This window comes from Equus asinus, chromosome 21 (genome assembly GCF_041296235.1).
Source record: "Equus asinus isolate D_3611 breed Donkey chromosome 21, EquAss-T2T_v2, whole genome shotgun sequence".
Classification (NCBI taxonomy): Eukaryota; Metazoa; Chordata; class Mammalia; order Perissodactyla; family Equidae; genus Equus; species Equus asinus.
The window spans coordinates 47,068,904-47,090,779 of NC_091810.1; the positions used below are offsets into that span (position 1 = coordinate 47,068,904).

General features: G+C 56.6%; 2 protein-coding genes across 8 annotated transcripts; one reads left to right on the plus strand and one right to left on the minus strand.

The window, feature by feature from the left end:
* Positions 1-954: 954 nt before the first annotated feature.
* Positions 955-11,665, minus strand: PPM1M (protein phosphatase, Mg2+/Mn2+ dependent 1M). 7 transcript variants are annotated; one of them, XM_014826574.3, is made up of 13 exons: positions 11,526-11,665; positions 11,044-11,417; positions 9,740-9,980; positions 7,741-7,884; positions 4,680-4,803; positions 4,293-4,547; positions 3,715-3,827; positions 3,260-3,344; positions 3,045-3,163; positions 2,812-2,875; positions 2,466-2,573; positions 2,219-2,367; positions 955-1,868 (listed from the first exon to the last, which is right to left on the minus strand). In XM_014826574.3, exons 4-13 carry the CDS (start codon positions 7,809-7,811, stop codon positions 1,724-1,726), a joined length of 1,233 nt encoding a protein of 410 aa, XP_014682060.1. In that variant the 5' UTR covers positions 7,812-7,884; positions 9,740-9,980; positions 11,044-11,417; positions 11,526-11,665; the 3' UTR covers positions 955-1,723. The 7 variants fall into 7 exon arrangements, with proteins under 7 accessions (XP_014682060.1, XP_070349098.1, XP_044611266.1 ...); XM_070492997.1 differs by having other exon boundaries at positions 9,740-9,987; XM_044755331.2 differs by having other exon boundaries at positions 2,466-2,669; positions 2,761-2,875; positions 9,740-9,987.
* On the plus strand, positions 11,636-21,489 carry TWF2 (twinfilin actin binding protein 2). The gene is made up of 9 exons (XM_014826601.3): positions 11,636-11,978; positions 15,614-15,691; positions 17,991-18,169; positions 18,573-18,668; positions 18,877-18,981; positions 19,127-19,252; positions 20,043-20,193; positions 20,321-20,442; positions 20,875-21,489. The coding sequence occupies exons 1-9, from the start codon at positions 11,954-11,956 to the stop codon at positions 21,040-21,042; spliced, it is 1,050 nt and encodes a 349-aa protein (XP_014682087.3). The 5' UTR covers positions 11,636-11,953; the 3' UTR covers positions 21,043-21,489.
* Positions 21,490-21,876: the final 387 nt, after the last annotated feature.

Below are 21,876 nucleotides of genomic sequence, written 5' to 3' on the forward strand. Positions count from 1 at the left end.
AGCTAGCTCAGCAGTTGATGTGGGTGAGAGGCAGGCACAGGATGTTGCCCACACGTTGCTGGGGGGTGGGGTGGAGAGTGCTGAGGAAAGAGGAAGTAAAACTGCAGGCTGGGAGGGCACACTCCTGTATTTGCCAGTCTAACTAAGAGGCTGCCCAGGGCTGCTGGAGCCAACCATGGTTTGTCAGGACCCAGCTGTGGGCAGATGTAGGCCCAGAAGTGCTGGGCTGTGGAATGTGACTGAAAAATGAGAAATTTTGTAGTTTTTCCTCTCTTTTCCTTGGAGAACTTAGAGGAAATGGAGTCTAAAATGAGTTAATGGGCAGGAAAGGGGAGTCTGAGAGTCTCCCCAGTGAGTTAAATACACACGTTTTACCATCAATTCTAGGGCCTTTTGGTCCTTAGCCTTCCTGGCTGCAGTCTAGGGCTGTGAGTTGCCTGGTAAGAATTCATCTCAATTGTAAACTAAAGTAGGAGTGGGTCAGGGGAAGAGTCAGGTGAGGCTGAGGTCACGAAGGCAGCTGCCTTGTAATTCAGGAGGTACTTCCCAAGCATCTGAGCCTTGGCAAGTGCTAGATGATAAAGCAGTCGTTGGGAAGAGCAAGAACTAAGCTGCTCATCAAACAGCAAGCCCTGGAACCCCAACTGACTTTGTCTCCAGCTAAGTCTAGTTTATAAAAATTTGCATTCAAAAACAAGTTAAAGGCGTCCCTTCTGGTACCTCAAGCCTAGAGCTCACAGATGGTGGTAAAAGGTCTTCTTTCTGTTCCTTGGCAACAATTCTCTCACTGGGACTCACCTCAAGCTAGGAACTAGGGAGGCTGCAGAGAAAACAGTCTTGACTCTAGGCAAACTTGCAAGATGGAGCTAAGACTGATTCTTTGGAAGGTAACAAGAAAGCACAAAAGGTATACTGTAATATCAAGCTGTACAGCAATTCACAATTCACAAGGGCTCTTGTGCACAAAAACATTTAATAATAGGGAGGTGATGGGGAGCAACAAAACAAAGGCATTGTTGGGCATCAACCCAGGGTGGGGCTGGGGCCAGGGAGGAGCGATCAGGAGGCCAGGCTACAGGCAGGAGCAGCAATTGGAAGGCATTCCCCACTCAGCCAACTCTGGGGCTCCTCTTGTCCCTTTCTGTTCTCCCCCCAACTTTAGCCCTAGGGCCTGTGCCTTGCCTCCATTGGCAGAGGAGAGCAGGGTAGGACTGGAGCTGGTCTCCCCAGGCGCTGCTTCAAGATGGCTGTTCAGCAGATAGGAGGCTGCCCGCAGCTTCTCATAAGGCACCCTGCATGTACTTTGGGGGTTGTTGAGTGATACCTGACATTCATGGATTGGAGACCTGGACCCAAACACAGGCTGTCTACCCTTCCTGGCATCCTTGGCCAATGCCCTTGGTCCAGCTGTCCCCATCTGGGAATACTATATTGGGCTGTTAAGGATCCTGTTTGAGGAGCCTCCTGTGGATTTCCTAAGTTGTAAAGGGCCTCTGCCAGGAGGAATGTTAACATTGACAGCGCTCTTTCCCTGCCTGCCAATGTGGAGACCTGGAGAGTTGGGCTCTCTGGCTGGTATAAATGCTCCCCTTGAAATGGGTTGGATGGGGGAGTGAGAGCCCGGGGCTGTGTCCGGGGACAGGGCAGGCAAGCCTGCTGTTGATCATGGTGGAAGGATGCCCAGACTGCCCCGGAGTGGTTCTAGGATGTGGTGTCTGAATCCTCAGTGGCCACTGCTCCCTTGGCCGTGGCTGTGCAAGGGAATCACGAACACAGAGACGTCGTCGTAGGACACCTGCCCTTCCCCTGTGGGACTGCCGTCCTTCCCCTGTGTGCTGTGTATCAACATTTTGGCCAGCTCCGAGAACCTGTGGGGACCATCCTGCAGATGCACTTCGGTGGCCGAACACAGAAGCAAGGCCAGCCCTCAGGGAGAACTCACTGCACAGGGTTGGACACTTGGGGACCCAAGCAATGCAGTCCAACTGTGAGGCCAGGCAAGCCAGAAGCCTGGGAAGGCAACAAGTTGAATCACGGGAATCTGAACCCAGAGATTTTTTGGGACCCACAGTCAGCCCCCAGAAGCTTGAGACAGCCCCAGTCCTGGCCACCTGCCCTGAGCCAAGCTCATCATCAGTGCTGTCTTCTCAGCCATAACTACTTAGTGTTGCTGCTGGCACCGACCCAGGCCCAGGCAGGTCCCCAGCAGCTACACTACCTGTGTGGGTCCTCTCGGTTGCCAGGGAGGAAGCTCCGCACCAGCCGTGCCACCTGCTCATTGGACAGGACATCCCAGAGCCCATCAGTTGCCATAACAACCACATCCTCCTCCTGCAGCTCCAGCTGGTCCACATCCAGTACAGTCACCTGCAAGTTAAGCCTGAGGATCCTTCAGTGCTCCCTTCCCACCAGACTCATTGCCTTTCTGGGCAGATGGAAGCTGCAGTGAGCTATTGCCCCCTCACCTGTGGGACAGAGAGCAAGAAGGGCTTGAGCTGAATGTCTGTGTCCAGGACTCTGAGTTGATGGTCTCCCAGGCCCCGGGAGACGGCCAGTGTTCCCAGTAACCGAGCCTGGGGACAAGGGAGGTGTGAGCTGACAGCAGACAGTCCCGGCAAATGCACAAGTAAAGCACACAGAGGTAGACTGCGGCCCTTGGGAGCCTTGGACTGAGGGAGAAACATCCTGTGACCTGGGAGCAAGGGCCCTGCCCCCCAGGGCCCTGCCATAGCCCCCAAGAAGGGACAAAGGAGCTCTCACCTCTGTAGGAGGCAATTTAAGAGGGATTCTTGGTAGGGGCCATTCACTGACCTGCCTACCCTGTCCGTGGATCAGCGGGTACTTGAGATCCGACTTCTCCACGCACTTGTAGCCCCTACCAGGAGCAGACCCAGCATCAACTCAGGCCCTACTCCCCACCTCATCTTCCTCCCAACACAGGGCCCACCCTGCCCAGGTGGAAGGGGACTGCCCCAGTCCACACAGCTGGGCCTGGACCCCAGGGCTCTCTCTCTCCACTGTGTCCCCCACCCCACCTCACTCACCAGCCGCTCATGTGGTGATCCCTGAACAAAACCTTCTGTCCCAAGTCATCTCCCTTTAGCCGCCGAGGGAACTCCAGTCGGGTAAACTCACCAGCCAGAAGCTCAGGGTAGACAAAGGCCTAGAGTAGGAAAGCCATGCTCAGATTACGCTCCCCCTGGTGGCCCTGGAGCCAGGAGTTGGGGTTCCACAGCCTCCCTCGGCCAAGGGCACCTACCAACTGCTGGATCCGCTGCCGCTCTGTCTCCGGGGTGAACTCAGAGCTCAGGGGTCGTACCTCATCTCTTCGCACCAAGATGGCCCTGGATGGGGTTGGGGAGGAGGAGAGGTCTGTGGGGCAGCCACCACCCTTGCCCATGGCCTCCCTCCTGCTGGCCTCTCCTCCAACCACCAGGGGCCAGCTCTGCCCATGCTAATCCTTTGCTCAAAGCCCATCATGACTGCCTGGGGTCTGCAAGGTAGAGGCTCAGCCCTTTGGCTGGCATTTGAGGTCCCTGCCCTCCCTGGCATCTGCTGTCCACCCTCACACTTAACACATGCCAGGTACACAACTCCGCTGGTCAGTCCTACCCAGTTCCATCCCTCTAGTTCCAGCCCCACTTTCACTGTCTCCACTGCCTCTGGTGCCTGCCTGTTCGCCCCACTCCTACCCACCCTTCAGGGCTCACTCACCTGCTATCCCCGGCATTGGCCACGTACAGCTTTCCCTGCAGGGACACAGCCACCAGGGCTGTGCAGCCGCCCACCTGGCCTGAGGCCTCCAGCTCCCGCCCGATCACCTCATCCTGGGGTAAACCAAGGCCACTTTAGCTGCTGCTTGTACTGCCACCTTACCACTGTCCCCCGATCTCCTCCCTACAGTTCATTTCCCCACCAGCAAGCCCAGCAGTTGCAGCCCAAAATCTAGCTATGACTTCAGGATCCCTTTGGTCAGGAGATCTAGACGTAGCGTTGGGAGGAAGGGAAGTCCTACTCAAAACAGTGAGGAAGGGAAACCAGTCCTTGCACTAAGGACCAAGAGGGTATGCAATGAGATGATGCAGATAGCACATAGTAGGCGCTGGATAAATGGGAGGGGTTATGACAACAATGATGGCCGTTAGTAATGAACAAACCAACCAATCTTGTCCTCCCAATCTAAAGATGTAGGGTGACCACCATCATGTGTAGGGATGCCTCCCAACCCAGAGCTCCCTCAGGTCCCTGGGGGCAAAACCCTCCCTCCTTTCCCAGCCAAAGGCCACACTCACACACTCCTGGAAGGCGCTCTCCAGAGCCCCGATCACCAAGTCTTCTGCCCTAATGCCTTTTTCCTCCACAAACTGGGGGTCACTGGGGCAGATGCAGTGGCCGCTGAGGTGCATGGGGGGCTGAGCAGCCACCATTCCCTCTACCACGGCCTCCAGCTGCCGGCGTAGGCAGGAGTGCAGGGTGTTGGCAGCCAAGATGGCTGCAGCTGGACCGCCGTGCCCATCAAACAATGCCCAGTAATGACCCGTCAGGAACTGTACAGGAGGAGCTTGGCGTCAGGCTCTGCCTGGCCTCCCGTGTCCCTGGGCCCAGCATGGGGCAGCAGGACAAGAACTTGCAGTCTTGGCCCCTGCCTGCAAGACAGGCTCAAGCCCAGTTGTGCTCACCTCCTCTGGGCACAAGGTCAGCCACTCTTGGTCCTCTTCAGCCCCAAACTCACATCGCCGGATGCACAGCTTCCCACAGGAGGCCTGATCCTCATTGAACTCAGATTTCTCTGCATTGATGATCCTGAAGCCAGGAAGTGATCAGTGATCCTTCAGGGACACACACATGTCCCCATGGGCACAGAGACTAAAGCTGGTACACAGAAGGAGAGGCCCTCCCTATGACCCACATGGACAAACACAGTGGAAGTTTCCTAACTGTTCAGTGACATCACGGCTAAAGTAAAACTCAGGGCCCAGCTCCTCTGGAGCCTACCTCCTGACCTGTGCTGCCCCTGGACATCTGGGTCTTCCTTGCCTATCCCCTGCCCCACCTCAGCCAGAATCTCTGTCCTTTATGGCACAGGCCACAACCCAGGTGAGATGCGGGGAAGGGGGCAGGCGAGGGAGGCGTTCTCTTTCTACCCAGTCTCCCTGCTTCCATCTTGGAAGCCCCTGGGACGCAGATCCTTCCTGACGTCAACCCTCTCTGGGCGAGGGCGGAGGCCCAAGGAAAAGGCCGAGGTGAGATAGGGGGAGGGTGTCAAGAGTCCCGAGGTGAGGACTAGAAGGAGTTATTCACAAGGTTGGGGGGGGTCACCCACTCAGCCTGTTTCCTAGGTTAGCACAGGACCCCAGGCTGGATCAGCAAAGGTCCGGGGTTCGAGGTCCCGGGGTAAGGGTCGCCTGGAGTGGGGAGTATCCCGGATGGGGGTCGCTCCGGGGTGGGGGCACTCACTCGGCGTAGCCTGCGTTCCAAGGCAGCGCGCGGCCCCGTGCTGGGCTGCGCACGGGCCGGGCGTCCGGGCGGCGGGAGGCGTCGGCAGGGCCGGGGCCTGAGCCGGAGCCGCGCAGGAAGCGAGGCCGCCGGTAGGGCACGGGGCTAGCGCGCGGCCTGGACGGCCCGGGCGCGGAGAGCAGACCCCCAGGCAGGAAGCGGCGCCGGAACCAGCCGGCGGACATGGCGCGGCGGCAGGGGGCTGCCCGCCGGACGCCGGGAGGCGGGTGCGGCGGTGGGTGGGCGGGACATCACCCGCCAGCCCGCCCCTGGGAGGAAGAAGCGGGCGGGGCGGCGACGCCCCCAAACCCCAACCTCTGTCCGGGGAGTATGGGCGCGGCTTGAGTGCCATTGGGCTTGTCAGTCCTCATAACAACCCTAAGAAGCAAACGATGTTATCAACCCCACTTTACAGGCAAGAAAATTGAGGCCTAGAGAGGCGAAGTCGCTTGCCCCACGTCACACAGTAACCTAAGCCGACCGAATGCTCACCACACGGGTGGGGCACTAGTCTTTGAGAGAGAAAAGCCCCTCCTCCTCACCCAGCGCGGCTGTAGGAGTCGGTTCAGAGCACCCCCTGGGCCTCCAGACTGAGTCAGTGTCCATGACAGAGCCCACCCCTTCTGCTGCTGGGCCCAGATCTTACGCAAGGGGAAGATAGGAACAGGATGTTCTTGGAGGTGTCAGACTGACACACTGAGTAAGAGTCTCGGAGCACAGCGTTCCCTCAGGTGGCCTCCATTCCTTGCCCACCCAGCCTGGCACCCTCCACGCCCAGATGCGGCTTGGTGGTCACCCTGGCCTTCCTCATCCTGAGACACCACTCTCACCCTTGGGGCCAGTCTCCCAAATGACTGCCCCTCCAATCAAGATGTCCTCTCTGGAAAGACAGCAGGATTCTCACCTAGAATGTAGTGTCTGATGGACAAGAGGAACCCATGGTCCCCAAAAGGCTCCAACTGGTCAGAGTTCAGACCTGGGACTAAGGCAAGTGAAAGACTTTCATCTGGGCTGGAGGCAAGACGTCGGAGTCTCTTAACCCCTGGCTAGCAGTCACTGTGGGTCAGTGGCAGTGTCCCCCTTCACATCTGCATGTTAACACAGGGCTTTGTCACCCTTCCGTCACTTAAGCCCGGCTCCCTTTGCAGGACTTATTTCAATCTCATAACTAGGACTCTGTGGCCCACAGAAGGGAAGTGTCCTGATGCCCAGAGCTGTGTTGTTTCCATTATGACAGTGCAGCTGACTCAAAACACCTCATAGGGGATTTCTCTTCCCCTTTCCTCCTCCGGGAAGGCAGGCTTGTCAACTCAAAGCCCCTGAGGCCCACAGCCCAGGGTCCCCAGGGAGGGCTACAGGAGGAGCCCCCTTCCTGTGTCTCCACTCTCAAGCCCAGCAAATGCTCACTAGGCCCTACTTCCTCCTGGTGGCCAGCCCTGCCCCATTGGGAGTTCCATTCCCACTACTAACCCCGGCTCAAGGAGGAAGGGTCTTGGAGCAGGGAGCGGTGCCCAATGCCTCCTCCCTCCCATGACTCAGTTCCAGAGCAGCCTCGGGGCTAATTTACTGAACCCACTGTGTGTGCCAGACCCCACCTGGGTGCAGCAGCACTGAGATGAGCTCCCCTGCAGTGAAGGTGGAAGTTCTGGTGGATGGTGCTTGATCCAGCTGGCAAGGGGGTGGGAGCAAAGTCAGAGAAAGCCTCCCAAAGGACAGATGAGCTATGATCTGTCATTGGGACAGAAATGGACCAGAGACCCAAGGTGGGACAGATTCAATTCAGTATGTGGGGTCACCTCCTTATCCTCACCAGCCAAAGGCTCAGAGGCTTTTAAAGTCTAAAATTAGAGGAAACGATGCAAACACAGTCTATTCCCCCAACCCACTGTCTTGGACTCCCCGGGGTAGGATGAAGGTCCTGTCCTCTAAGGTGTATTCAGAGAAGCTCCTGGCAGCCAGATATCACAATTGCCCAGCTTAGCTATTTTTGAGTTTTCAGAGCCATGTGGAGTCCTATGGCAATCCCATCCTCCCTGTTCCAAGGTGGCCTGTGTTTCTTCAGTGCCACCCAGGCTCCTCTGGCTTGCCTGGATCACAAGTCTGACTCTCTTGGTTTCCTCCCTCATTTTGCTGAAGCACATCCTCTAACAGCTTTCCAAGATAGGATGACTGGAAGATAATTTCTTGGGTCCTTACAAATTTGAAAGGGTTGTATTCTGCCTCTGCTTTTGATTGATATTTTACCTCAGAATCCTGACTGCTCTGTTCATTGTCTTTTGGTTGTTGCCGCTGCTACAATCCAGAGCCCCTCTCATTCCAGATCTTTGGACTGGCTTGTTCACCTCTTTTTTCTCTCCAGAAGCTTCCAGGTTCTTCTGTCTCTGGTGTCTGAAATTGTAGGTGAGGTTCCTTGGAGGGAGTCTGTCTTCATTCCTGGGCCGAACCCTCCCTGAAGGACATGTAAATCCTCCCCTCCCCTCCCCCCCTCACTCCCCACCCAGCCCCCAGTGACACCCTTCTCCCAACTGCTCGAGTGAACCCAAGCCTGCCCCCTCCTGGCCAGAGGCCTCTCCTCAACTAACTCCACCAGCATATGAGGGTCGGAGGGTGGGGGAGGAGTAAACTTAGAAAAAGGAAAAAGATCTTTATGCTACATTTTTTTCACTCACAAAGAAAATAGCTTTTGTTTACTCCTATACCTGGTCTTAATAAGATTTATTTTAGATTTAATTTTTTAAATGTAATACTTTCACAGGACTCAAAGTTCAAAAGGTGTAAAAGTGTATTTAGCAACAAGTCTCCCCGGCAACCCCATCCCCGGGCCACCCAGTCCCCTTCCCTGGAGACATCCAGTATCACTACTTTCTTGTGGATCCTTCCAGAGATGTCAGGGGTATTCTGTGCAAATCAAGCAAAAAAATGACATATAAGACAAGAAATAAGTGCTGGTGAGGATGTGGAAAAAAGGGAACGCTTGTGTACTGTTGGTGGGAATGTAAACTGGTGGTGTCACTATGGAAAACAGTACGGAGGTTCCTCAAAAAATTAAACATAGATCTACCATATGGTTCAGCAATTCCACTTCTGGGTATTATCTGAAGAAAATGAAATCATTATCTTGAAAAGATATCTGCACCCCTAAGTTCAAGCATTATTTACAACAGCCAAGACACAGAAGCAACCTAAGTGTCCACTGACAGATGAATGGGTAACATGTGGGGGCTGGTCCCCTGGCCGAGTGGTTAAGTTCGTGTGCTCAGCTTCAGCGGCCCGGGGTTTGCCAGTTTGGATGCCAGGTATGGACCCGCACGCTGCTCATCAAGCCATGCTGCGGCAGCATCACACAGAGAACTAGAATGACCTACAACTGGGATATACAGCTATGTACTGGGGCTTTGGGGAGAAAACGAAAATAAGTGAAAATTTAATTGCTTATTTGATGAATTTGTTTAGGGAGAAATTTCTAACTTTCAGTTTATGAGTCTAACCATGTTCAACTATTTCTCAAGTTTTCCATGGTGAAGTGGAGCATGCGAACTTAACTGCTCAGACACGGGGCCGGCCCCTGTATTTCCTTTTCTGTGGATGGTCTGTTTGTATCCTTTGCCTGGTTTTCTACTGGGCTGTTGGTCTTTTTCTTATTGATTTATGAGAGCTTTATTTGGAAATGAGTTACAAGTATGTTGTTTGTAGCCAGTTATAGTTTGTTGTTTGTGTTTTTCCTTATAGACTTTTTATTTTAATGTAAATGAACTTACCGATTTTTTCTTTTACGGTTTCTGGATTTGGTGATATACTCAGAAGGCCTCCTCCACTTCGAGATTCTATAAACTCCTCCTTTTGTTTCTCCAGTATTTTTTTTTTTTAGATTTTTTTTTTTTCCTTTTTCTCCCAAATCCCCCTGGTACATAGTTGTGTATTTTTAGTTGTGGGTCCTTCTGGTTGTGGCATGTGGGATGCCGCCTCAGCGTGGCCTGATGAATGGTGCCATGTCGGCACCCAGTATCCAAACCAGTGAAACCCTGGGCTGCCGCAGCAGTGTGTGAACTTAACCACTCGGCCATGGGGCCGGCCCCTCTTCAGTATTTTTATAGTTCGCTTTTTTTTTAACATTTAAATCTTCGAGCAACCTGGAAAAAAAAGGTATGCTCTAATAATTTCAGTGGCTGATTCTTTGTGTTGAGAAACATCAGAAAGGAACAATCAACTTACTTCTGAAGACTCCATTCACCCCTGGACTCACCTGAGGGGCTGCGTGCAGCTTTCTCCTCCTTCTGGTGAAAGATCTCAGTGGCAGATTGAGTCGGCCTGCGTACTCTGCTGGCCCTTGGGCTCTTCACCTGCATCCCAGGCTCTGAAGCTGAGCAGGACTGGGCTCCGATCCCCGTCACCCAGGAGGCTCTCTTCCGTGGTTAAACCCTCATCACTGAGGTGTGGGAGGCTGCTGGAGGGGACGAGGGCTACTGCCCTATAGGACTTCTCATCTTTTGACTGTGTCAAGGTCTTGAGTAAAGGGAACTAAGGTTCTTGGGGACACTCACTACCATGTGACCCAGATCAAATCACTTCACCCCTCTGAACGTCAGATTCTTCATCCGTAAGAAGGAGACAATAACACCTACCTCGTAGGGGTGTCATGAGGATTAAATCAATGTGCCCAGCATGCAGTAACACTTCGCAACAGAAAGACTCTAATGGTTCATTCATATGTTTGTTTATGTGGCCTATATTACTGAACACCTACCAATGCTGGGCAGTGCTCTAGGTGTCGGGATACAGCAGGGGCAAAAACTTGAGGGAAGGGAAGACACTAAACAAATACGCAGGTAAATATATGTATCAGAGAGCAATAAAAACAAAGAGAATGAGGCAGGGAGGGGTCCGGGGGCAGGGAGACCTTGCAGTTATGCTAGTCACAGTTCATGCACTGATGGTCATTTTCATGGGACTATAACCTTATTATTTTTCTTTAATCTGTTTTCTTGGCTAATTCCTGTTTCTAAGAAGTTGAGGCCCTCACGGTTCTGTGGAATTGCCACTTGCCCGTGGAGGTGGCTGGGTGTGAGAGTGGATATAACCAATGGCTCTGTGTTGCTGGCCCCATCTGGGCTGCGGCAGGGTTCTGAGTGGGGGGGAGGCTTTGCTTATAAGCTGTTCTCCCAAAGTCAGGCTGCAGGGCCACACAGGGTTTTTATGTTCCATTGTGAAGGCTGGGGCGGTCATGGTGAGCGCAGTGCACAGGCTCAGTACTCAGGGTGCGCACAGGAAGATGAACGAGAAAATCCTTCCATTTTGTGTGTGCTGGACTCTCAGGAGAGAAACCCAGGGCCTGGGGCCCACAGAGTGGGGCTCAATGCTGCCTAATCAGGGTAGGGGAGTGGGACAGTGAGCAGAGAGCTTGAGCCGAGGCCAGTTACCAGGCAGGCCCACACTCCACCATCAACTCTCAACAACCCCTAACCCAAAAGGTGGCTTCCTTTCCAATCTTCCCACCCAAAGTCCTAGGAGAGGCTCTGATTGGACTCACTGGAGTGGTCTGGAAGATACATTATGTGGACTGGCTGGTAATAGCAGCAGGGTCTGATTCCAGAAAAGGCAAGGTTGCTGGGTATGGAGCCGGTTCATTAGGAGTAGGGAACTTCCTCAGACACACCAAGCTCTGGCCCTCCTTCAACCTCTGGGCCTTTGCACATGCAGTTCCCTCTTCTTAGAAAACTATTCCTTGCACTCTGCCAGGCCGACCTCCAAGTCTCCACTCAAATTTCTCCTCTTCCTAGTGGCCCCTCAGTCTCTGCGTAAGGCCCTCGCCGCCACAGACACCGTTCATTTGCTGGCTTCCTGGTAGGTCAGTCTGGGCTCCCACCGCTGACGAAGGCCGCCTCGAGGTGCCCAGTGCCCAGCATGAGGCGCTCAGGAACCATCTGCAGGGAAAGGGATGCCACACATACACGCGCGCCCATCCACACGCAGACCCTCTTCCAGGCCACACATGGGGATACGCGAGGATCCCCCCACACTTGCAAACTCACCTGGCCCCAGGCGCACATACTCGCGCGCACGCACAGACACACCCCAGCCGCAGACCATTCGGAACAGGGCTCACAGACATAGGCGCATGCGCCCACGCACGCTCCGCCACACGCAGGATCCGTCCTCCGCTACAAACAGAGGTACACGCAGGCGCGCAGACAACTCCCAGCCAGACGCCTACCCGAAACAAGGCGCACACTGCACGCACGCGCGGCCCCGGGTCCCCGCCCCCTCCCGGCCTAGCCCGTCGGGGGCGGGGCGCACTGGGGGCGGGTCCTGCGGCACCGCCCGGGAAGCTGCGCGCGGCTGGGCGGCCGCCGCCACATCCTCCCCTTCCTCCTCCTCCCGGTCCAAGCCAGCCGAGTGGGGCCAGGGCCAGGGCCGAGCCGAGGGCTCCGAGGGTGCGGGCGGAGCGAGGCACAGAGCCATGGCGCACCAGACGGGCATCCACGGTGAGGGCAGATGGCGGGCGGGCAGGGGGCGGAGGGTCTCCGCTCGCGGCTGCGCCCCCTCCCCGGCTCTCAGCCCGTCTCCTCCCCGGCACTGGCCGGGGGAAGCTTCCTGTTCTCTTTTGCAGCCGCGGGTCGCCTGGGGTGGGCACATCTGGGGGGATGCGGACTTCCTGTACATAGTTGGGAGTGGGTGTACACGTACGTACACAGCTGGGGTGGAAGTATCTGTGTGCCCATCTCGGGGTGGATGTGCCTGTGTATGCCCATCTATATGTTTTTCCTTTCTGGGGGTGGTTGTACCCGGATGTGCACATCTGGAGGAGTGTGCACGCATGTGCACTTGTCTTGTGTGTGCACATCTGGATGTGACTGCTTGTGTATGTCTAGGGTCATTCATGCACATGCACTAATGGCTGATTGAATGGACTGTGTCTCATGGAGCCTTCTTTAGACATCACTGTTTCGTGACTGTGTGCATAAGTCTGTGGGTGTCTGTGTGTGTGTGTGTGTGTGTGTGTGTGTGTACAATTTGTGTGCGTCTCAGTGCATTTGTTACCATGGATGCATGTACCAGATGTGTCCATATGGCTTGTATGGGTTTGTGCCTGGGTGAGGAGTAGACCTTGACCTTTCACACACTCCCACAAGGGAAGCTGGGGAAAACCTGGGACAGGGCCCTCCAAGTGGCATGGGGAGAGTCACCAATCTCTCCTTGACCTCTGGTCTCCCTGCCATTTTCCACTCTGATCTCCTGAGTCTGCCCCAGGCAGGGTTAGAAGGTCCCCACTCCAGGCTGGAGGCAGAAAAGAGGGTCCAGATATAGGGTTTGTTGGGGAGGATCCTGGCACTGGAGACTCCAGGCCAGCTCACCCCACCACAACCTTCTCCAGCCCACAGCATCAGCCCCATCCCCCAAGGGCCAGATTTCCTCCTTACACAGACTCGTGGATAAGCAGTGGCCAGGAGCCAGGTGTTCTGACCCTATCTGGGCCTCAGTATCCCCTTCTTGTCCCTAGCTGGGGAGGGCTGCCTGGCCTGAGGGGAAGGCCCAGGCCGCTTGCCCAGAAAGCCTGCGGTTTGGCCATCAGTCACTCCTCCCACCACACCAGGATCCCTTGCCTGGGGCCACCATCATCGACCTCCCTGACCACCTGGATCTCAACTCACGGTTGTGGCCACTTGGTGGCTGGACAGCCTTGAGAGGATTTCCCTGGCTCCACCCCACAGGACCAGAAAAGGCAGGGGCCTGGATCAGGGCCAGCCTCCCACCAGGTGGGCCAGCCTCTCTCTAGGAGGAGCTGGAGGGGTGGCTTTTTGACTCAGTCCCATGGAAAGGAACAGCTGCCTGGCCTGCCCCTTCCTTCCCCTTTTTCTAGTCATTGTTGCTGCTTCCTACTGGGAGAGGATCAGAAGTAGGGTTCCTCCTCCCTCCACCAGGCTGACAGGTCCTGTGGCCAGGGCCATGCCCCACTCCCTCATTTCCTATATGGTGAGACAGGCCTGCCTAGGGGATCACCGGGGACGGGGCCACCCCCAGCCTGCCTTCTGCCTGTGAGCAGCCAATTCCTTCCCTTTTCTGGTCTAGGGAGGTTGCAGGAGAGATCACCCTGGATGCCCAGTGCCAGCCCTGTCCTGGCCATAAGTGTGGATTTGCTGACCTCAGAGCAGGGCAGGGGAGGGACCTGTAACCTGAGGCCTACCAGGGCTGAGGTGGGCAAGGCAGCAGGAGCGGGGGGCGGCGGGGGGGGGCATGAATCTTTGATGATAGAGGCTCAGGTGTCCCAGGCCTGGCCTCTGCATTATTGATGGTGGCTGAGGAGGCATGGAGAGGGATGTCTCTTCTACTACTGGGGTGTCACTTTGTCCTGGTAACACTAGAAGGGATGTGTCAGCCTCTACCTTGGGGGAGCTTCTTGGATTTCCCTCTCAGAAGGTCTGAGCAGGAGGAAGGGGCAGCTTAGCGTACCCTGCCCCTCCATTGTTAGAGTAATAATAATTAATTATTATTATTAGTAGAGGCCCCCATTACCGAGCACTTTCTCCCATTTACTCCTCACACAGCCCTCTGCAGTTTGGGAGTCTTGGCTCCATGTTATGGATAAGTTTGAGGTTCAGCGAGGTCAGAGGTCACACGCAGCTATGGGAAAGGTGGAGCCCCAGAGGCCAGGCTGTTCAGCAGGGACCTGCTTGGGGGTCTGCTCATGGGTAGCTCTGTCCTGGGATAGTGGGGCTGTGTCTCCTGCCATGCTGCTGTGAGCCCTGGGGACCTGCTGGGCTCAGTTGGCCACCCAGCAGCCTTGGAGGGTAGTACACAGCCTGAGGTCTCGGGTTTAGGGTCACCCTGCATGAGGGGCACCTGAGGACATGAACAGAGTTTGTTTTCCTAAAGGCCCCCCCGCCCCTGAGCTGCCCAGTCTGGGCCCTATAAATATTCTCTGACCTCAGCCCTCCAGCTGTGTTCCTGCAGAATCCTCCTGACCCTGGGGCAGCCTCAAGGTCATGCTGGCCTGGCCCTACATACCTAGAGACCCAAGTAGGGCCCTTCCCCGCTTGGACCTTGGTTTTCCCCTTGGAACCACTTGTGGATCTGTGACTTCCCATGGTTCCTGGCTCTGGTCGTGATCCTCACCTCTGCACTCGGGTCCTTGGTTATTGGCTGTCACCTTCCAGCTCTGTGGCTCAAGGACCAAGATAGGGCCTGTTTGGAAGAGTTCCTGAGAGCCACTCCTCTTCCAGGAAGACTTCCTGACTGCCTGGGGGTTGGGGGTTTGTTGCCCCCTGGCAGGGCAGTGCCAGGGCTAGACTAGCTCCTCAGGGCCTCTCAGCATTAGGCAACCTGACTGTAGGCTGGGGCTGGGTATGCACGCATGGGTGTCACTGTGGGCCAGTGTACTTCTGGGTGTACTTTGTACATCTTCCTGCCTGCGCATATGTCTTAGGTACGCTCTGCGTTTGCCCGTCTGTGTGTTTGTGAGCACCCTGGGACTGTATCCCCATGTGTGTTTGCATGTCTAAGTGTGTGTGTCTGTTTATGTTTGGCCAGCAGAGTGTGTGTTCATGGACGAGGGTGTTTGCATTTCTCCTCCTCTCTCTGACACATTCACGTGTTTATGTGTTACATTCACACATGCTGGACTGAGTATGTACCCGTTGGCATGTGCAGCGTGCAATGCATGCATGCATGTGTGCGTGTGTTAATGGACATAGTGGTCAGTGCATATTGGGAGCGTTTGTTCATGTATTTCTGTGCCTGTAGATATGACAGTGCTGAGAGTGGCCCAGGCCAGCCCAGTGCCAGGCCTTCCTGAAGGGCAGGGGACAGGCAGGAGCCGTTCACTCTGGCTGGCCTGGCCTGCCCCAGAGCCTGCCCCATCCTTGGGTGGGCTGTCTCATCCACACCCACCCCGTCACCAAAGCTATCCCAGCCAGCAGGCCAGCCGCCTGCCACCTCTCCTGGCTAAATTTGGGAGCTTGTGTTCAGCAGTCTCAGGTTCCCAGTCACATGGGGGACTGTATTTAACCCGGCTCCCAGCTCTGCCACCAGACCCCACAGGACGGAGCAGGCCCTGCACGTGTCCCTTCCCACCCTGCTCATTCTGCCTGTTCATCCTCCACCATGTTTCTTGTTCTTGTAGCCACTGAGGAGCTGAAGGAATTCTTTGCCAAGGCACGGGCTGGCTCTATCCGGCTCATCAAAGTCATCATTGAGGACGGTGAGTGCCCCCTATGGGCTAGGGCATAGGTTGGGGGCTGGACCTAGCTGCTTCTCTAGGAGGTGTGGAGACCTTGGCCTCCAGCCCCCTCAGGACCTCAATTTCCCTATCTGGGAAAGGAAGGTGGCTTGTAGGAGAGTGTTGGAGGTAGGTGTGATCATTACTCCTGTTATATGGAGCAGGAAACTGAAGCTAGGGGCATAGCAAGGAGAACCCTGCCCAGGGGTCCTGCCCAGCCTTCCCGGGGCTATGTAGGAATTAGACGAGCCTAGTCAGGACACTGGGCCAGGCTGGGCAGGGGACAGGAGATAAGTGAGGCTGGGCACTGTCTCATGTGGCTAGTGCCACTCACCTCCATCTGTGGTCGGCAGGCCTGGCCCGGGTTGAGCACTGGCCAAGGAGAGACCTAAGGAGAAGCCGAGGCCCTGTCCTTGGGAAGTGCCCCCACGACGGGGAGAAGGGACTCATGTCCAGGTCGCGTTGAGAGCAGGACCAGGGGATTCCAGGCTTGGCTGTGCCTTGGTCTGGACCCTCAGGACCTAGGGCTTATGCAGGGGGAGCTGCTAGGAGTATAGGAGTTGGGGGGGGCGGTGAGTTTGAGCTTAGGCCTGAAGTGGGGAGGGTTTGAGGAGGCAGAGACTTATACTGAGGCTTGGAGGGGCCAGGAGTGGAGGATCCCTCACCCTTCCATGCTAAAGGTCCATCCCTGGAGGTGAGGGCTACAGACTCTGGGGATGGGGGTGGGCTGGGTCTCCTACAGGCCCTCCCAGCCCTTCTTGGAAGCCATGCAGTAGTGGGCCCTTTGGGGGTCTCCCTGATGGGCTTGGTGCCCAGCTGACTTTTCACACATTGAATCGGCTCAGAGCAGGGTCTGCCCAGACCCAAAATTCACCCCAGGCTTTTGGGTCAGAGCTGTGCTGGGCTTTGTCCGGGATCCCCAAATTCAGATTCCCTCAGAAGCTGGGTTGGGGTCATTGTGCTAGGTCAGGAGTGAAGGTTTCCTGGGTGGCAGGCCACAGCCTCCAAAGAGAGAGACTCCTTGACCCTAGTCCTCAGCCCTCCCTGTCGCCTCCCAGACAAGATGTCCCTACAGATGTTTAGCCAGAGGAATCTCTAGGTGGGCTCCTATCTCCATTCTGCATTACAGTTGTTGGGGTGCCTGGAAGTGCCCAGGGGGGTCCAGGCCCCCTGATAGACAGCCACTGCCCATCTCCAACTGTGTGTGGCTTGAACTCCTGATTTTTCTAGAGAAACCGTGATTTCTACTTCTTATGTGAAACTTCCAAGTTTGAAAATGTTGGCAACAAATTAAACAATGTTGACAGTGCTTTGGGGGCCAACTCAGCCTGTGAGTGCTTGTTTTCAAGCTCAGTGCCCTCGGAGTTCTGGGAGGGCAGGTGAGGAGGTCAAGGCCCACAGAAAGGCAGCTGGGCTGGTGGGCCTGGCATGTTGGGGCTACTGGACAGCTGGGCCCCTTTCCCCCATCAGGAGGGCCTGGTGGTCACGTGCCAAGACCCCATGGCCAAGTGGTAATTGTCCCCTTGCCCTAGTTCTTCCTCCAGCCTGGGCCTGTGGCCTGGTAGGTGAAATATATGTCTGGCCTCGATGTAGCTTTCAGCCATACTGTACCAGCCAGGGAAGTGGTAGGCCTTTTGGTCCCTGGCATTAAGAAGCTGGCTGCTTTTGCTTTGTTACTTTTTGGGGAGGGGACTACAGCTGTTGGGTGGCAGCAGGGCACTTAGTTGTACAGTGTCTGGTGGGAGCCCCTGTCTCCCTCTTTCTCACATACTTTTGCTCCTGCAGGTCCCTGTGGCCTGAGGCTGTGACCCCACCTCCCTGAGCACATTTGTTCAGAGAAGGGTCTTCTAGGGGTTCTATTGGAGCCCCAGGCTGAGGGAGGAGGGGAGCAGGAGGTGGCATAGTGGGTCCGTATGCTGAGCAGCTGTGCTAGTAGGGTGGGGTCTGAGTGTGTGGGTATATGTGGAGGGCCGCATTGTTGGTGATGGTGGGCACATGGCTATGTGGTTGTCTGTGTTGGGTCATCTGTGGGCATATTCTTGCAGCCATTTCTGTGCATATGTGTGTGTGCATGTGTAGTGGGAGCAGCCTCTAGCTGACAGCTTTGTGCCCTCATTAGTTCACTCACTCACTGATTCAGCCACACAGCCTTGTCCCTCAGGGACTTGGGGGCTCCAGGGGAAGCTAGCAAGTCTGGACCACAACCAGAGGCTAGAGATCTACAGTCAGAGGTGGGTGTGGGAGATGGCTACTGCTTGGCTCACCCGGCCTCTGCCCCCAGAGCAGCTTGTGCTGGGTGCCTCACGGGAGCTGGCGGGCTGCTGGGACCAGGACTATGACAGGGCTGTGCTGCCGCTGCTGGATGCCCAGCAGCCCTGCTACCTGCTCTACCGCCTGGACTCGCAGAACGCCCAGGGCTTCGAGTGGCTCTTCCTCGCCTGGTCACCTGATAATTCCCCTGTAAGTCCTAGGGACCCCTGCCCAACCCCAAGATCGGGGATGGGGGGATGGAAGCTGGGTCTGAGACAGGTAATATGGCCCTGCCCTGGGGAGTCTGAGGGGAGAGACATCAGGTCCTGCCCAAGAGAGTCTGAGAGAGGGACAAGGCCCTGTGCTTGGAGCCTGGGCTCTCTCAGCCCTCCCGGTCCCATCAGCCTGGCTCTGGGAGGCAGAGGTTGCGCTGGGTGAGGGCTCCCCCTGCTGTCCGAGCTGCCCTACTGTATCCTGTCCTCTGTGCTATGCCCTCTGCTGGGTGCATGGCCATGATGATGAGATGATCAGGTCCCTGTCTAGAGGCTTCTGCCTGCTCCTGGAGAGGCAGCCCTGCCCGGAGGGGTCTCATGGCTTGGCCCCTGCCCTTCAGGTGCGACTGAAGATGCTGTATGCAGCCACACGAGCCACAGTGAAGAAGGAGTTTGGGGGCGGCCACATCAAGGATGAGCTCTTTGGGACTGTGAAGGTAACCGCCCCAGGCCAGAACCCACCAGGCCGGGATCATGGGCCCACAGTGGGTGGGATGTTATGCAGGGTCACAGAGCAAGTGGGTGCCAGGCTTCAGGATGAGTGGAGAGGGCTGGGAGAGTCCAGTGGCTGCAAACTGGGGTGCTCTGTGGGCTTCTACACGCACCCCTGAGATGCCCATTTATGCCTCTGCATCCACCGGCCAGGATGACCTCTCCTTTGCTGGGTACCAGAAGCACCTGTCGTCCTGTGCGGCACCTGCCCCGCTGACCTCGGCCGAGAGAGAGCTTCAGCAGATCCGTATTAATGAGGTGGGTCTGCCCAACAGGGTGAGAAGTGGCAGCCTGAGGACCTTGAGGTCACATCAGGCCCAGTTGGCTGAGCCTCTGCTCTCCAGGTAGGCTACACCCTGGTTTGGGCAGGTGAGGGCCTCATTTACTGTTCACCTGCCCCCAGGTAAAGACAGAGATCAGTGTGGAGAGCAAGCACCAGACCCTACAGGGCCTTGCCTTCCCACTGCAGCCTGAGGCCCAGCGGGCACTTCAGCAGCTCAAGCAGAAGATGATCAACTACATCCAGCTGGTGGGTGCCCGTTCCCTGCCCCAGGCACACACATGGGCGCATTGTGCCACCCCTGCTCCTGCTCATACGCATGTACAGCTGCGCGCACGCACACACCCCAGCTCACCTGGGTACTTGTGGGAACACACTGTCCACCCCGCCCCCGTCCCTACCTAGTCCCATTTTGTGTGCAGCTGCTGTGTACTGTGGATGCGCTCTGTTTCCCTGCCCTGCCCAGCCCCTGCTTACATGCAGGGGCGTCTAGGAGACACTGTCCCTCATTCTGCCCTCCACACTCTGTATACGTACTCAGCCTGGATTCACTGACCTCTTGGCCCTGAGCTCCTTCCTGTCCCAGACTCCCTCTGCAGTTCTCTGACCACCCCCTTTCCCCGGGGAGGGTCCCTCTGCCCCAGTATTCCAGTCAGCCCCCTTTTAAGCAGAATGGTTCCTCCCTTCCAAGGTGTGTCCCCCAGAGGCCTTGCCTCTGAGGATGAGCCGGCCCACTGGTGGTCCCTCCCTGAGGTCAAGGCCCTCCCCACTCTCCTGTCCTCTGCCCTTGGTGGGACTTTCTCCTTTACGGGAGCTTTCAAAGGGGCAGACTAAGGGCTAGGCTGAGGAGTGGCCTCTGCAGAGGGGCCCCCATGGTGGGATGGCCGCTGGGAGGGGAGTCCTGGGAGAGGGAGATCAAAAGCAGGCTCCACCCTAGTTCCTGCTGCCAGTGCATCGCGTTTTGGGAATTCTTGTTTGGGAGGATGGGCCTGGACCTCCCGCACCTGGTGCCCTCACATCTCCCCCTGCACCTTGGCAGAAGCTGGACCTGGAACGGGAGACAATCGAGCTGGTGCACACAGAGCCCACGGATGTGGTCCAGCTGCCCTCGCGGGTGCCCCGAGATGCTGCCCGCTACCACTTCTTCCTCTACAAGCACACCCATGAGGGTGACCCCCTCGAGTCTGTGGGTGAGTGGCCACAGCAGGGCCCCCACTCCTGTGGCAGGCAGGAGCAGGTCTGGCCCACAGCTGGTGGGCCTGCTGCAGGGGGCGTGGGTCAGCAGGTTTCCCAGGCTCACCTCCCCATCCCCCACAGTGTTCATCTACTCAATGCCGGGGTACAAGTGCAGCATCAAAGAGCGCATGCTCTACTCCAGCTGCAAGAGCCGCCTCCTCGACTCTGTGGAGCAGGACTTCCAGCTGGAGATCTCCAAGAAGGTAGGCACCCATTCCCCAGCGCCTCACCTCCCAGGGCCCTGTCGCCCCACCCTCCATGTGGGGCACTGGAGTCCTGAGTCAACGGCAGGGTAGGGATCATCATTGCCCTATTGGATGGATGGGTAAACAGGCCCAGGGGGAGCATGCATTGCCTGAGGCTGCCCAGCTGACTGGTAGCATGGACAAGTCCTAGCTGGGGCACCCATGTCTCCCTTCCCTGGTCTGGACAGCAGGTAGGCGGTAACCAAGGCATGCAGGGCAGCAGGCCCCAGGTTCTGTTCCTGGAGGTGGCATTTCAGTTGGGGATCTGGGAGAAGACCCCAGGGCTGGGGTGTGAGAGATCAAGGGAGTGCCCTAGGAGTGGGGGTGACCAAGGGTAGTATGTGTTGGGGCCCCCCTCCATTGGGGTGACCACTGCCTTGCCCTACACAGATTGAGATTGGCGACGGGGCAGAGCTGACGGCCGAGTTCCTCTATGACGAAGTGCACCCCAAGCAACATGCCTTCAAGCAGGCCTTCGCCAAGCCCAAGGGCCCAGGGGGCAAGCGGGGCCACAAGCGCCTCATCCGTGGCCCCGGCGAGAATGGGGATGACAGCTAGGTGGCGGGCCCTGAGCCAAGCTGGCGTGTGGACTGTGAGGCCACCTACCCTCCACCCCTCTGCTCACGGCCACCTCCCTCCTTCCCAGCCTGGGCTCTGGGAGTGGGGGTTGCCTCTCATGAAGCAGGAAGGCTGGTGACTGAACACTTTTGCAGCTTCCAAGGGCCACTGGGCTGGCATTTTGTGACACCCCCCCTTGCCACTGCTGTCACTGCCTTTCGTCTGTGTGCCCAGGGCATCTGGGGACCCTGCCTGGCTAGCTCAAGGGGCTGGATGGGGGCCCTGGCATGAGCCTGGCCCCCAGGGGAACTGCGACTAGGGTCCCAGCACAGCCCAGAAGCCTTTGGCCACAAGGGGTGGGGTCAATCAGGGCTGGGGCAGGGGATCACTGCAGGACAAGATGGTTGAATGCTGTATTTTTTAAAGAATAAAATATTTTTAAATCAACATCTGAGTCTGGCCCTGAGGGACCACTGCTGTCACTGGGCATTGGGAGGCCCTGTGCATATAACTGCCCCGTCCCAGCTCAGGAGGGGCCTGTCGGCCTGCTGGTGGAGCCCCAGCACTCCTGGCCACAGGCATACAGGAGAGTTTGTGTGTGTGAGGGCACAGCCTTACCCAGGTCCCCTTGTTGGCAGGGGCTCGGCCTGAGAGGCAGGCACACCTCTGCTGTGCTATGGGGGATCTGGGTGTATTAGTTACCTGTGGTTGCTGGAATGAAGTGCTACAAACTTAGCGGCTTAAAACAACACATCTCACCGCTGTCTCTCGGGTGTCTGTGTCCCTACCTCCAAGGGCCTGGGTCCCTGCTCCCAGGGACTCTGAGAGTCTCCC

What these genes read in the sequence shown, in the direction of transcription:
- PPM1M (XM_044755330.2), bottom strand. Translation starts at nt 5,681, where the DNA reads ATGTCCGCCGGCTGGTTCCGGCGCCGCTTCCTGCCTGGGGGTCTGCTC. An exon ending in GCCAATGCCGGGGATAGCAG is followed by an intron (nt 3,345 to 3,714) that starts GTGAGTGAGCCC and finishes AACCCCATCCAG; the next exon opens with GGCCATCTTGGTGCGAAGAG. An exon ending in AACCGAGAGGACCCACACAG is followed by an intron (nt 1,869 to 2,218) that starts GTAGTGTAGCTG and finishes TGGTCCCCACAG; the next exon opens with GTTCTCGGAGCTGGCCAAAA.
- TWF2 (XM_014826601.3), top strand. Translation starts at nt 11,954, where the DNA reads ATGGCGCACCAGACGGGCATCCACG. An exon ending in AGCAGATCCGTATTAATGAG is followed by an intron (nt 18,982 to 19,126) that starts GTGGGTCTGCCC and finishes ACCTGCCCCCAG; the next exon opens with GTAAAGACAGAGATCAGTGT. An exon ending in TGACCCCCTCGAGTCTGTGG is followed by an intron (nt 20,194 to 20,320) that starts GTGAGTGGCCAC and finishes CATCCCCCACAG; the next exon opens with TGTTCATCTACTCAATGCCG.